The sequence below is a fragment of the Branchiostoma lanceolatum genome, chromosome 2 (genome assembly GCF_035083965.1).
Source record: "Branchiostoma lanceolatum isolate klBraLanc5 chromosome 2, klBraLanc5.hap2, whole genome shotgun sequence".
In the NCBI taxonomy this organism is placed as follows: Eukaryota; Metazoa; Chordata; class Leptocardii; order Amphioxiformes; family Branchiostomatidae; genus Branchiostoma; species Branchiostoma lanceolatum.
In genome coordinates, this window is record NC_089723.1 from 36,410,327 (window position 1) to 36,426,325 (window position 15,999).

Genomic DNA, 15,999 nt, shown 5'->3' on the forward strand with positions numbered 1-15,999 from the left:
TCCTTTCACACTCATCTGCAAGATGCAGTCATCGGCGAAGAGCCGAACTTTTGCATGAGCAGCATGTTGTGGCAAGTCGTTGATGTATGCGAGAAACAGGATTGGCCCCAAGACCGTACCCTGCGGGACACCAGAGGTTACGGGTACAGAATCGGAGCACTCTCCATCCAACACTACGGTTTGCGAACGGCCCTGCAGGAAATTTTGAATCCAGACTAGAGTTTTACCTGTAATGCCAAAAAACTGAAGTTTATGTATCAGTCTGAGATGAGGAACTTTATCGAAGGCTTTGGCGAAGTCCATGATTATGAGATCAGTCTGGATTCCTTTTTCTCTGTTATGAGCCAGGTCGTCAGTGAGGGATAAGAGTTGAGATTCACATGACCTGCTGTGTCTAAACCCATGCTGGAGGTCATACAAGATGTTGTTTGAATCAAAGTGAGTCATCATAGAACTAGCTATTATGTGCTCCATGATTTTGGAGCATATGCATGTTAGTGAAATAGGCCGGTAGTTTGCTGGGTCAAGGCGGTTTCCTTTTTTGTAAACCGGCGCTATATTAGCCTCCTTCCACGCCTCCGGCACACATCCAGTGTCAAGGCTTTTCTGGAAGATTGCTTGGAGGAAGGGGCTTAATGTGGTACTAAGTTCTTTGAGTACACATGCATGGACATGATCTGGGCCACATGCCTTGTGGGGGTTTAAGTTGTCTAATAACTTATTTATTCCAGTTGTATCTATCTTAATGTCCATCATTGGGGTGTGCGGGCTAGGCCCCATATCAGGAAGAGGGTCTTCTAAGGGCTCAGTTGTGAAGACGGATTGAAATTGCTGGTTCAGCAGGTCCGCTTTGGCCTTGTTGTCCGAAATGAGTGTGCCTTCATTTTTGAGGTTTGGGACACCGACTCTTTCTGATTTCATGCTTTTCAGGAGACTCCAAAATTTTTTGGTACCTTGTTTGGATGAAGTAGCAGAGTTACTTTGTTCGGGGTCAGCTATATCGATGTCAAGTACTACCTCCTCTATGTATTTCCAGTAGCACTCTTTCATCTTCTTGTTTATTTCTTTTTTGAACTCGTTAAGTTTGTCTTTTCTTGCAGTTGTGTTTTGTCCTATTGTTTTTCTGTAATAGCGATCTCTTTTTCTCATCATTCGCTTAAGTTCGGGAGTTATGAATGGGAGGTGCTTTTTGCTGCTTGACATTTTACTGGGTACATATTTATCAACACAGCTGGATAATTTAAGTGTGAATTGGTTGTATAGTTCGTCTGCACTAGCATCACTTTTATATTCATACAATAACCAGAAGTTGGTCGTGCCAAATCTTTATTTAATTGATATAGCTATGGCCGATGTAGATGTCCATACGGTCTCCTTGAAAATCCACAATATGTCTCTTGACTCAAACAATGAAACAAAACGAATTTGGGGATGCTAGAGCTCCTAGCTCTTTTCTACATGATGACTTTAAGCCATTTATTTCGGTTACTCTAGCAACTAAGATTTAGCTTTGAGAATCTGGACCAAGTAGTTTATTGTGTAAGCTACTTACTACAGTGTGCTACATCAATGTCTTATTGCGAATTCAGAACAAAATCCTACTAAATGCCTCTCATCGAAAAGATACATTAGTCATTGACGCAAGAAGAATAGACCCACACACCTATTGGCTCTTATTACTAACATCTAAGTCCTCAATGAAGTATTTTCTTTGAAAAAAAAAAACTATTTGCAAGAACCTTATTCTATCCAAGAAGCTAAGATATAGTTTTACACATTCTGAAACAAGTGGTGTATTATACATGCTACTTCGCACAGCGTACTCAATGCCTTTCCGCGAATTTTAAAAATAATCCTAAACGCCTCTCATCGGAAAGATACATTAGCCATTGACGCAAGTAAAAATTGGTCCAAGTAATTATGGGTACCAGTATTGTAAGTCCTCAATAAAGTATTTTCTTTGAAAAACGATTAGCAATATTCTTATTCTATCCAAGCAGCTAAGATATAGTTTTACACAATCTGAAACAAGTGGTGTATTATACATGCTACTTCGCACAGCGTACTCAATGCCTTTCCGTGAATTTTAAAAATAATCCTAAACGCCTCTCGTCGGAAAGATACATTAGCCATTGACGCAAGAAGAATAGACCCAAGCAATTATGGGCTCTCGTCACTAACATTTAAGTCCTCAAAAGGTATTCATCTTCGATTAAAGATTAGCAAGATTCTTATTCTATCCAAACTGCGCAAAGCAACTAAGATATAGCTTTATAGAATCTGAAAAGTGGTGTATTATATAAGCTACTTCGCACAGCGTACTCAATGTCTAGACGTCTCAATACGGAATGAAAAAAGCCAAACGCCTCTCATCGAAAAATACATTAGCCATTGACGCGAGAACAATTTACCCAAACAATTATGGGCTCTTATTACTAATATTTAAGTCTTCAAAAAGGCATTCATCTTCGATAAACACTTAGTAAGACTCTGATTCTATCTAAGCAGCTAAGATTCAGCTGTACAAAATCTACGGGATGAAAAAAAGGCCAAAACACCTCTTATCAGAAAAATACATTAGCCATTGACGCAAGAGAAATAGACCTGAGCAATTATGGGCTGTAAGTACTAACATTCAAGTCCTCAAATGGTATTTAACTCCGATAAACGATTAGCAATGCTCTCAATCTACCCTAGAAGCTAAGATTTTGCTTTGAGAATCTGGGCCAACTGGTGAATCAAACAAGCTTCTTCCAACAGTGGGCTCTGCTCACGTCTTTCTGCGAAATGAAAAAAAAAACCGCCTCTCATTGAAATGATGCATTGCCATTTGATCATTGACGTAAAGACTGACCCACATATGATTTTGGATGATTTGATTGATTTCGACTGCGTGGAAACGTTTTGTATGTAGGCTGTTGTTCGCAACGATATTTGATTAGTTTTTCATTGATCAAGACGTCTTGGGAGCATACTGGTCATATGAAAGCCGCTGTGCTGTCGTAGCGTATACAGTTATTCCCCTCTAGAAGCTAACCACCTTCAGTCTTCCAACTGTAGGAACATCCTCACTAAATAGCTTTAAAGAACGGATGCATGATCAGATGTGCAAAGACTATATGTGGCAGGTTGTTTAGTGTAATATAACCAGCTGCTGTCACGCCGCGTGCCTGCTGGTGAAGCTGGTGTGTTACGCCGAAGGGCGGTTATACCGGCTATACAGATACAGAAGCTAGTGTGTTACGCCAAAGGGCGGTTATACCGGCCATACAGATACAGATACAGAAGCTGGTGCGTTACGCCGAAGGGCGGTTATACCGGCTATACAGATACAGATACAGTCACAAGCCACAACAAATCAGTCCCGTATAGTACACTTTTACATAGTTAACCCCACCCTGTCCTGAGCAAACACCTGTCCTCAGCAACCATTTTTCCTCAGTCCGTGGTTGTCGGTTGCAGGTTTGACTACATGTTATCAAGTCTTGATAACATGTAGTAAAGACTACTAAAAATTTCCGGGACGTACCATGCTACCCGATGTGACAACAACGTCTCGACGCAGTACGGAATTGAAAATATGCAATAATAGTCTCGAGTCGTAGGGGTATGTTGATCAACCGACAATTCTCAAGCATGATTACGAAGCAGTACGGAGCTCAGTGTGGGTGACAACGGTTGCCAAAGCTCATAATGCTGCATCCTATCGTGTAAAATCATGGCACAACGATATATCTATCCACATATAGATAGATTGCCTCTGAGTCTAGGGCAGCAACGATTTGAACTAGTGCCAGTAGGTATGGAATACAAAGACCTGTAGCATACCCGTAGCGCATATAGCATAAACGTGGTCAACATTTGTAAACGTTTGAACCCATGTATGCTTGCAGTACGTGGTCGGCCTTGCTTATTGCGAACCTGAACTCAGTAAGGACAGGTTTTGAACTCTGTAAGGACAAGTTTTCTGATATCTGAAGAGGCCCTTGTACTAACGTTCAATGTTCTCAACAGAATCTATTTTTTCGATGAACGTTTAGCAAGGCTTTTAACCTGAGTGCCCTCTTGAGATGGAGTGATTAAAAGCCGTGTGAAGTATTTCGACTTTCGACCCTGTAACGTGAATTTGAAGTCACGAGTTTCTGGAACCAAAGCACTTATTTTTATTGACACGTGACCATAAGAATTGCAAGATGGTCTTGTGATTACGCTTTTTGACTTAGAATCTAAAGATTCTGGGTTCGACTCCCAAGCACGCCTTTATGCTGTATCCTTAGTACTTAATGGCGCTTTACACCAATTTTCTAACTCAGGTAAAAATGAGTACCTAGCCTTGGTTAGGGACGTCCTCTCGGATTGGACGTAAAGCCGGAGGCCCCAGGTTTGAGAAAAGCCAAACTAAATATCCCACCACATTTGTCGAAAAAAGTAGGGGTCCTTCCAATTCCAAGTGTGAGTTGATGAGCACATTAGTCAGGTCACATGTACTCTCCAAGCAGAGGTTGGCGGGGAAGATTGTGACCGTTTCATCATATGCCCCGTTTTTTGTCCGCTCTCCCGTGGTAAAACGGTCACAATCTTCAAGAATGATTACGAAGCAGTACGGAGTTCAGTGTGGGTGACAACGGTATCGTTGCCCAAGCTCATAATGTCCGATCGTCCGATCGAGTAAAATCACAAACCGCCAACCTCTGCTTGGAGAGTAGGTCACACGCAGCTTGTACCAATGCAAGTGTACAAAACTGACGTGTTATTTCTGAAGGCGGTTTACCTGTTGTGCGATCGAAACAACATTATCTAGTTGTAATTCGTAGGAGGTATGAATAGGTTAAGAATTGCGTACGTTCTGAAGGACCAATTCGTAGGAGGTATTAATCGGTATAGAATCGCGAGCGTTCTCCGGGCCATACTAGAGCAGTGTTTTGCTGTGTTCACGGGCACACCTGCCACGCAGCGGCGTCGCGCGTGTCACGTCCTGTGACGTCACGCCGCGTCCTGTCACGTCAGCTGGTCTGCTTCAGACAGATCTTTCCGACTCTCGCTCAGTAAAGGCCCCATACGTGACAGGAAATTCTACATGATTACGCCTTATACAGCATCTTACTATTGTTGTCTGTATTGTGTATGTTACCCACTTGGAATGGAAGGTATTGAGGTATCGGTTTTGGTCTGTCTGTTTGTTTGTTTGTCTCTGTGTGTCTTTCCACACTTATCTCTACATGCTCGGCACTTCGTGGACACTGACAGCAAGTTAGATTCGCTTCCGTTCTAGACCGCCAAACTGTAACACGTATTGCGATTATTGTCTGTGTGTATGTTATACTGGGCCCCAATGAAAATCAGCTATCATAGCTGTTTGGGCCACCCAGGTGTCTAAAGATGAAATAGATAAATAAATAAATAGATCAGAAGGCTACGTCCCAGAATAGGTTATCAAAGGTTATCTCATGTCGTGTCTTCAGTTTCCTGCTACATGCATCTGTTACCTTATGGGAGCCTGTGAGAAAATGCACGGACGGAATCAGCGAGAAATTCACCAGAATGAATTAAACAAGAAATTAAAAAATAATCATAATAATAATTAGAAGTATATGTCCCGGGGTACGAGATTCGATTTTTTTGTTTGTTGTACCGCCTATCCACCTGTTCGTTCTTCCAATCACACGAAGTTTGCATAAGTTCAAAACGTCATTACAATCTATTACCACCCATTACGGTCTTGGTCCTCTGAGACTCCAGCGGTTGTGTTTCAAACCAAAGGTTTTAAAGATATTTCTGATCTTTTCTTTTAATTTAATCCTTCTATTTATATTACAGCTTAGATTTTGCGTATTCGACTGTATGCTGACATGTTTTGGCGTTATTTAAGCAACAAGTGGTTCTTTGAATTCAGTAAGGAAATTATTCTTGATATATAATAGAATCATATTAGAAATAGAACGAGTAGGGTATGTTAGGGCGCAAAACACATAGGATGTGTTCCAATAAAGTACGCTTAAATCATAAAAAAGTGTTGGCCTTACGGGTTGTATTTTGTCTATTATTTTCATGTTCACTAGAACAACGCGGAACCGTTTTGTAGCCAAGAAAAATTCATCCGCAACGTTAAAAAAAAACGCCATGTGAATAAGGCTACACTCGCCATTTAGATGGGAACGATTTTCTCATATCAGCGTCGTGTATCGGCTGTGTGGTTTCCTCAACCAGGCCTTTAAACATAGATATATTCACTACAAGGCCCAAAATCAAATTATTTTAGGTCTCATCCACACCTACCCACATATAAAACATCAATACAATCCATCCATGCCTTCTTGAGTCATGCTGACAGTGCTAATCCACACAAACACATACAACCTTACTCACTCACATACGTACATACATACAAACGCTACCCAAAACATACCCTTCCTGGCAAAGGTGCCAAATGCACAGGAGAGTGGCCCGCGGTAAGGGTAACATTTCCCCCATTGCTGGCAAATATAAACCAATTGTGACCAAACTCCCCCGGGTAAATTATTCTCCCTGTATATAGCCAGCGGGGTTAGTATTGCAGACACTATATATACACGTATACAGTACCGTTATACAATTATCCTTGCTTTTAGGCACGTATCAAAAAGAGAAATGGTTTCCGCGAGCACTTAAAAATCAAACACCGTACTGACAGATTTTGGACAGATCGAAATGATTGCCTATAGAAGATTCATTCAGCACCGTGCATTCAGTTTCATACCATTCACAAACCGACAACATGTCACTAGCAGTAGCTATCCTATTCAATCGTACACAAAGCATCCGGCATCAAATTATACATCAAAGTGCGTGACGTCTTCTCGGAGATTAATTCTATCACATTGGTGCAAATACGTTTTAGCCGGGTGGACACCTCTTAATATGGAATCAAAGGCGAAACCGTATTACACGTGTTTTCTTTTGTACCGTAAGTGATACGTGCGTGTTTTCATCACGAGAAACGTCACGTAGCATCCTGTGTGCCTTCTGCAAGTCGTATCCATGACCAAAATATATATCGTAAATAGATGGATGTGATTGTTATGGATATTCTTTTTGTTGGGTGTAATGTGAAGGCTGGTGTTGGTAGGGCGTGGGTGATACGGTTTCGTTAAAGGAAAGCTTCACAAAAATTGAAAATCCTACTATGCTATGCTTAATATATTCCAAAGTCAAATTCTTACTTCAAGTTGTTTCATATAAGTCCGTCATAGTTTTGGGATCTTCCGCCATTTGCAACTTATGCCGTGCTGACGCCTTTTCACCTGATGATAATGGTACACTGAACACTGACGTCATATAATTCAATTATTAGGTGAGAAGGCGTCAGCACGGCATAAGTTGCAAACGTTGGAAAATCCAAAAACTATGACGGACGTATGTGAAACAACTTGAAATAAGAACTTGACTTTGGAATATATCAAGCAAAGCATAGTAGGATTTTCATTTTTTTGTGTAGCTTTCCTTTAAAGCCCATATCTCACTGGACCCGCGACACGTTTGTGACCTCGCTGCGACCGAGTGATTTGACATCGCGCTCAACGATTTTCCTCGATAAAAACTAACCTTTTTACGCTTTGTGTGTTTTCTTGTCTTTGTAGTCATACTTGTACGTTTCGCGTGATATTCCCAAGTATAAAGTCAAGGGTAAAATAAATCCAATTTAGGGTCGCCAACGTGTCGCGGGTCAAATACGATTAAGTCACCGATGAGATGCATAGGGGCGGTGCCATCTCCGATTCTATAGCCCTTGGGCCATATATTATACAAGCGCCACAGCAGGTGGCTTGTCCGCTGGTAGTGATGTGTGCTTAACTCCCATACTCTTTCTCTTAAGTGCCGGGTGCTATGCAGAGAAAGCAGTGTGCTCCATTTTTTTAGTGTTTCGTATGACCCGGCCACACTGGATATTGAACTTGTGACCTCCCAGATACAAAGTGAACACACTACCATTGAGCTACTGCATTGGTGCTTTGGCTTAACATACTGAATCTGATTCAGTAAGAAGAAGTGGGCATTAGTCTTTACGAACATGGAAAGTGTTTTTAAAATACACCCATAGCATCGAATAGGTTCGCGCTACCGTCTCTGTAATAGGTTTTGCAGGAAAAAGATTTTGATTTAGACAAAATGAAAGCTACATTAGGAACGGACCACATTAAATTGGGGAAAGGGGTTTGTGCAAAGTGCAGTGGCAAAAGTGTAGTCATCCTGTCTATTTTCTTTCTTGTATTTAGATCCTACCAACGCATTTCTATTTATTCTTTTAATCGTAGCGAAGTTGTCATTTCTTTGTAATTTTTCAATCCCGCCCCACTACGATGGTTTCTGGCTCACCTTTGATATCAGAGTTGCGTGTAACGTTACAAACGGTGCCGATACACCTGTTTAAGAAATTTTATACTAGTAATATTGCTGTCTTCTCTAGGTTCATAAAATTGCTTATAACTATACACTATTGTCTAGGTCTGTGTATTCAATGTTCAGAAACAAGTGAGGAAACAAACTGTGGAGTTGGTTGAATTGGTGTGTCTGCCGTCACCTTTATTATTTATAGTGTCCTTTGACTGTTCTTATTTGAAGAGCAAATATTCATTATTTATTCTACCGACACCGATAGCAGTCCAGTGTAACGGAAACATCCTGAGCGGTTTATTGTTTATATGTACAATATAAAACAAAGATAAATAGAGCAAAGAATACATGCAGGGTAGGCCAGAAGCCTATACGGCTTTTCGGGGGCCTCCCCTAAACTACACAAATTGAATTTTTACAAAATTATATATAATCGAAACTAAGAAAAACTAACGAAGGAAGAAATTAGAATTGTAACATGAATCCTAATGAAACAAATGAAAAGAAGAGGAACTACAAAGTGGATTTTGAGTTGTAAGCATAATAAGTATTATAATGCATAATAATTTATGAAGAAATACGTCAAAATTATACACAAATAACAAACATATGAATTATTCTGTCATCATATACCAAAGGAAAAGTGGAGCGGTTTCACAAGCTTGTACTATACTCCCAAATGCCATGTAGGCAAACATCTATTCGTAAGAAACATATGTCAGTGCAGAATGAGTTTTTAGGAATCATGAATAAACTACAAAGATACACCACGTATGTATCAAGGAAGACGCGTATTTAAACTCAGGTACGCATGCGTCGTTAATAGAAGTTAATGATTGACGTCGTTACCGGTAGTAATAGGCGATACGGGAAGAGGATTTTCAGTCATGACGCAATGATTAATAATGCTGGTAAAACTTTGATATCAAGAAATACGCACGTACTTTGTGCACATACGTCCGGTTTAACAGTTTTCTACATATTATGTACTTCCGTGGCCTTATAAGCCGTATAATGAGTGGGAGAACCCCTGAGTTCCGCTGTAAGCGCGACAGGTGTTGTAGTGGCTTCGTTTGCCACAACACATGACGGCGGCGTGAAAACCCTTTCAAAACCCCATGAGCCGCCTCCTACGTCACGGGAGTTACGGGGCCCTGTGGGAAGGACTTTCGGAAGCCTATCAGGCAATTAAATGCCCGGTCTATGGGGCCGTGCCTCCAATGCAAAGATAAGAGCGACATCGTGCGTTCGTTCCGCCCGAGTTAGGCAATACTGTAAGGCAAACACCAAGCGTTGGGGGAACAGTACAGCTGCTAGTTACACATACTTTCTCACGGACCGGCACAAACTGTTTTAATTATATTCTACATGAGGACTTTATCTGATTTCCACGTTTCCGACTGCTAGCGCCTTTAGTTTGAGCAGTTACCAGAGAGCCGGGACGACTTTTTCTCTCCATCTGGCGCGGAACATGGGACGTTTTTCTGGCTGGCTGGTCCTTGCGATTGTGGCGTTCTCCTCCTACGGGCGAGCGGAGGAGGGAGAGGACCACCCCGGCCACTATACCAACACCTGGGCGGTGGAAATCCACGGAGGGCCCGACGTGGCCGACCTGCTAGCCCTAGACCATGGCTACGACAATTTGGGACAGGTAAACTTGATGTTTTCTTCTTTTGCTGCTTTGAAAAATTTTGCTGCAATCATAAAATGATTGAAACCACTTGTATAAGCTTATATATGTGTGTATTTAAGGTATATCAATGTTCGTTTGAGCCATTCATTTCTGCCATATTGTTATAAAAAGTGTGCGAAGTAAGATATATGGCCCACTGCCATATGAGTCAGACTGGGCACCTAATGGTACATGTCGGTGTAGTCTAATATCCCGTCAACGACTCGTGCGGCTATTCAAAGAAATTTGACCGTTTCAATGACGCGACTTGTACTGCAATAAACACCTGCCATCTACTGTCAGAGATATTTGGGATCTCTGGTTATAAATTAATTTCATACTGGTATAATATATCACTGCCCACATGTTTAACCAGCACTCGTGACTGCATACATAACTACCCGTGTTGTCTCGGCTTATGCCGGTATTTTGTTCCGATGTTGACATACGTACATCGCATTTTTCAGCATTTATCTTTTTTTTCCCTAAAAATTAATCCAAGGATGTGGGTGAACTCTTTTGACCTGCTTTTTTCCGATTGCCGGTGGATAGAATGAGAGAGAAACATGCTTGACGCCGACTTCCCGCTATCCCTTTTCTCACACATGTACATGGAGTGTTTTTCCAAAGCGCGGAGATAGCTGGCGAAGTGCCGTGCTGATTGGAAGCCAGCCTCTTGTTCTTGACTTTTAGTTTCAAGGAGATTCACACCTTATCGCACGTTGCGAATTCCCTCTTATGTCATGGTCAGGCCTTGGAAAAGATGGAGGGAAATTATTAAAAGTAGATATGGAAACATAAATGATATCCCGTTTGAGAAAAAATTGTTTGCTTTCCTCGGATGCGTACAGTATGTGTTTAGTCTCGCCTTGTATGATCTGTGGATTGATGATCGCTCACTTTTGAATGAACGTCCTTTAGATTTTAGGGTTTTCGCAAACATATCTGCCTCCTCCAGGCAAATCGTTAGGTTTTCTGACATTAAAAAAAAGATTGCTTGTTAAGAAAAAAACGGGACAGCCGGCCCAGAAAACGTTAGCCTCCACCAGGCTTTACAGAGTATGGACAGTTGGATTCCGTGAAAATGGGGCGACAAATTTGCCAAGAGAGTGAGCTCGCTGTACGGATAACATCTTCCCTTGCTCTGGTAAATAATACTCTATGGTGGTTAAACACCCCTGGTCGATCGATGTTCTTATTTGGATAAATTTTGCTATTTTGCTGCCGGCAAAGATAGTGTGATGGAGACTAAGAAAACGCGATTTGATTTTCTGGCCACCAAGTCGGGCTTTTACTATGGCATATCAGTTCTATTGCAATCCATTTCTATTGCACTCAGTATCTCAGTGTGGCCGGGCCTCTTGGAGCCTGCAAAGAAGGCGAGAGATTTTCCCTATTAACGTCTGCTTAGAGACTTTACCGCACTTGCTCCCACAGCTAGCAGCCCGAATTCATTGTCCTTGGTGGAAATCGGTTGCCAGTCTAACGATAACAGCCCTCTGGCGCTGAGGCTAACGGGTTCAACGCCCAGCCGCAACCCCTTGTACGGCCGCGTAATTGCTCCTCGCAACCATCAAAGGACGATAATCAATGTTATCTTGTACTCAGAACCCCGCGGAAAATGGGTCCGCACAAATTGTTACCTTGAAGCTGACTTAATCTTCGCGCCAAGTAATGAATTATACGTTAGCGACACCTGTAACATAACACATTTACACTTCTAAAGGCTGTCCGTTAGCAACGAGGCCAATTTGTTAGACGACATCGTTTTCCGGGAAGTCAGATGACGTACATGTAGAATTGATAGAGTTGATAGGCAGGAAATAATTATTCTCCAAGCAGAGGTTGGTGGGAAGATTGTGACCGTTTTATCATATGCCCCCGTTTTTTATCCGCTCTCTCCGCTCGATCTCTTGGTGGGGAGAGCGGACAAAAAACGGGGCATATGATAAAACGGTCACAATCTTCCCCACCAACATCTGCTTGGAGATCCTTGGAGAGTAGAAAATAATATATTAGGTGGAAACTTTGTGTAGTACGGACGCTATGCTGCCCCTACGGCTAATCAGCTATGCATATAGGACTGTTGAATGTCTGGATAAATGGGTGGGGTTAGAACACATGATTTTGCGATTTGTCCGAGTGTAGACAGGATTAGTCATTCAAAACCATTGTACATATCGTTTCTATGCGTATTGAATGGTTCAGGTCTTTTGGATCTATCGTATATATGTTTCAAAATATCATCATGACAGAGAATAAAGTACAGGTTTTGATAAACCTTTTTTGGTACTCAGCTGACGACATGTCGAGTTCCTAGAAAAGTGGTATTCATCTTGCTGGGATGTTCGTAATGGGTAAATGTGAAAATATCATTCACACGATGATATCCCCCCCGATGGTAAAATGACACCGACGATAAAAGGTAAACTGAATGTAGAACGGGGCCAGGTGCCCAGATTTCAAAACAAGTAGCCATGTATGAAGGCTAAAGTAAAAGTTTCATGGGGAAAATTGTTTGGAGCACATATCTTAGTAAATAAATACTATTGAACATCAAATACTTTGATCTTGATAGTTCTTACTAAGGTTAATAGCCAGTGAGAATATCAGAGACCTTCGATGTCAGGAAGCATAATTTTATTGACGTTGAACATTGAAAATAAATCACACATTTTGCTGAAAAGATGGTGGCTACCTGGCTCACAAGGAAGATTATAATGACCCAATGAACTAAAAACTAAGTATTGTACAGGCTATTTGTTAAGATATGCAATAAACCATGTGCCATGTAGAAAGGCGACTCATGTGCCCAGTTGTCGTTTGAAGACAATCAATTTTCCCCTAGCTGTACACATGAAGGATTACAGTACCATGCAATCTGTTGTTGTCATATAAACCTCTCGTGACCGGCCAACGCTCGATCTATTAAAAAATAACTCTGCAATTTAGCTGCATTCAGCGGCAAGTAGCAGTTGAGCAGGGCCCGGAATAAGAGAACAGGGTTTTTTTTCAATCCCCAAATTAATTAATTGATTTTTCGTATGTATGAAAAAAGTAAGGATTTTACCAGCATGGTTGCAACGGGCAGAACGTCCTTAGTCTGCGGCTTTTTGTGTGTTATGATAAATCCAACTGCACAATTATAGTCATAACAATAATGCTCCAATTATCACGAATACGTACGGCAAATTTTCAAAGTGGTAAATGTGTCCAGATACGTGGCGATTGTTAAGACCTAGCGAATGGCCGATTGAAATTTTCAAAGGACAAATCTTACAGTTTGTATGACGGGAATCTGTGTTGAAATTGCAGCCGGCAATCTTTCATGTTTTCGGTGACCAAATCACACAGCGCACTTATGGCATTGACATTGGCAGTGATCATGGAAAGAGAACTTCCTTTATCTCATTTCAGGGTTAACGTTACATGTGATAAACCGACCGTGGCCTTGTACCGCTTATCTTCACCTCAAAACTGAGCTCTAAGTTCAGTCTGGCGTGTTTCCAGTAACATATGGTTTATAATCAAACGCTACACGATGTTGGTCTTATCTTTTTGCTTTCAATCAGGTAACGTTATATCAGTTCCTGACGTACGCTGTATTGGCCCTCGTCCCGCTAAACATATAGAAACATGCTACAAGAGAATGAGAGATACAACCACATACGAAGAATAGGAACGGTTTAGATAGATATTCTAAAATATATTGGCCTCGACAAAAGGTAGAGCCTGGAACTTATTAACAGGATAACACTCGGGTTAAAAGATATGCCCGACCCGTCGGAAATGACAAAGAAATGTGTTAAACTAGCACAATGGCGGACCGTAGCGAATGGAGGAAGAGGGCTGACTTAGTCCGGGCAACCCGCCCGACATGATGATGATGATGATGAGCACAAGAATGTTGCCTCAAATTTGATTATCTTCGTGGTTAATTATAACCTTCAACAATCGGGAAGTTCTGATGGCTTTCTGCAAGGTTTCCGTATCGGAGTGATACGTTTTGTCTCGGGTAGATCCTCTCACTAACATAGTCTCTCCCAGACTTACTACGCCGGAAGAAAAATTGTAAAATTTAGCCAAATAGGGAAAATAATTTGCCACTGGAGAGCTTGGCCACACACATCTGTCCTCGCAGTTCCAAGGGGAAATGCTACCCTTACCCCGGACTGATTCTCCTTGCCCTATTTTTTCCGAATTCTCCTCTCCATAACCCATCAGGAAGGCCTGATGTAGGCTATTATCAGCCAACTTGAATGCTACCATATGGTTGACATGAAAACGGGCCTGGCACAAAGAAGTTGAAAAAAGTTCAAAGAAGATGAAAGAAATGTGACATTTGATAGAAACATCGCTGTCTTAATGTAAGTACATATAAGATAACGCTAAGCATCACAACCTATATACTCGGCTTTTAGTATTACTGATAATGTTTGTACGGCGGATTATGAGTACTTTAAACATGGCGGAATGAAAACCGGACAGAGTAAATAAGTGACGTCAGAGTGACGTCAGGTATCCAAGCATCACGTTTGCGTAGGTAACGGAGATTAGCGACCATGTGATCAAATTCGAGATGCAGCTTCCTTAAAGCGGAATACACCAATCAGACGAACACATCACTCACGTACCGCCCACATGTAAGCCTATTTTGGTTTGGTTTGGTAAACCATGATACTATGTTCTCGGTGCCATTTGTGTGTGTGTGTGTCTGTCTGTCTGTGTCTGTGGACAGCATAACTCGAGAAGCTGTGGATGGTTTCTTATGATATTTGCTGGGTGGGCAGGGGTTTGAAAAATGACCTGTTCGATAATGGGCCTCCTAGCGGCTTTTCAAGGTACTGCAGTAGAACTTCCGGTTTTGATATCTCGTGTTCTGGACGTTCAATGGTCGTGATTTTTAATTGATAGATTACTTTTAGGATAGACAGTAGGCGCTGTAGTGTTGTTCCCCTCTAGCTCTTTATCTTATATGCAGCATTTGGAGTAAAGTCGTTCCCTTCAGGAGCACTAAAAAATCATGACAATTTCTCTAATGCTCTCCGCCCATTTCGCTTCTGTTGGACCGGAAGTGGCTTTTAAGTCCCAATGTTAGCTGGTAGGCGGGAGGCCTGGGTATCCAGGATGGGCCGTTCTGCCGGCTCTAACATCCGGAAACAGGCAGACCTGCTTCAGCTCACTCTTTTGCTGCATGTCTTTTGACGTCTGTTTCTGCTTCCAAACAGAAGCCAAACCCTACTTGTCCAGATACAACCATCAATGATCAGCACTTGAGTAGTCTTTTGTTACAGCAACGTTAATCACCGTCCATTGTCACATGTACGTCTCCTATGTTTCTACTATAGATGTACTTGCAATAAGCCTCTGGGCGTGGACTTGCAAATGAACTTTCTGAATTAAACTACACGGACACGGAGATAAATGAGTCGCAGTGATCCCATAATTTGGCCTGTGGCTATTTTCATATTTTCTCTCGGGCAGGAACTGAGGAAGAATTTAGGATACCATTCAAACGGTGACGGATGGTAAAACCACATAAGGTGAAAAACCCCACACAATAGATCATTAAACTACACACCAAATTAGGTTGTATAATTTCAATTCCTACCTACAATAGGTATATGAGTCGTACGCACCTCTCCGAATGCGTAATTACAGGTGTGTTTGCCAATCGAACAGTTGGTGATGACGTACATTGTACTCTTGACGTCATTTCCGGTTGATGAACGCCGGAATGGTGCGGGCGATAATTGCCAAGCCTATCTGCGTTAATAGAAACGGCACTCCAGAAACGGTCCTTACGAAAAAGCCGTTAGTCTGATCTTTAACAGTAAATGACTCCCTCACACTGTGAATGTCAGTTCTGGAGTCGTGTCCGGTCACCAGGCGGCTATCCTCTAATCTCCAAGCAGATCTAATGGGTGCCAAAATCGTATAAGCTGGCCAGAGAAGCT

At 41.8% G+C, this 15,999-nt stretch overlaps 1 protein-coding gene across 1 annotated transcript in view; it reads left to right on the plus strand.

The window, feature by feature from the left end:
• Nucleotides 1-9,564: 9,564 nt before the first annotated feature.
• LOC136428899 (neuroendocrine convertase 1-like) overlaps nt 9,565-15,999 on the plus strand; it is a 38,309-nt gene continuing 31,874 nt past the window's right edge. The window contains exon 1 of the mRNA XM_066418724.1: nt 9,565-10,021. Coding sequence (XP_066274821.1) covers nt 9,842-10,021 — 180 coding nt within the window. The 5' untranslated portion in view covers nt 9,565-9,841. The remainder of the gene's footprint in view (nt 10,022-15,999) is intronic.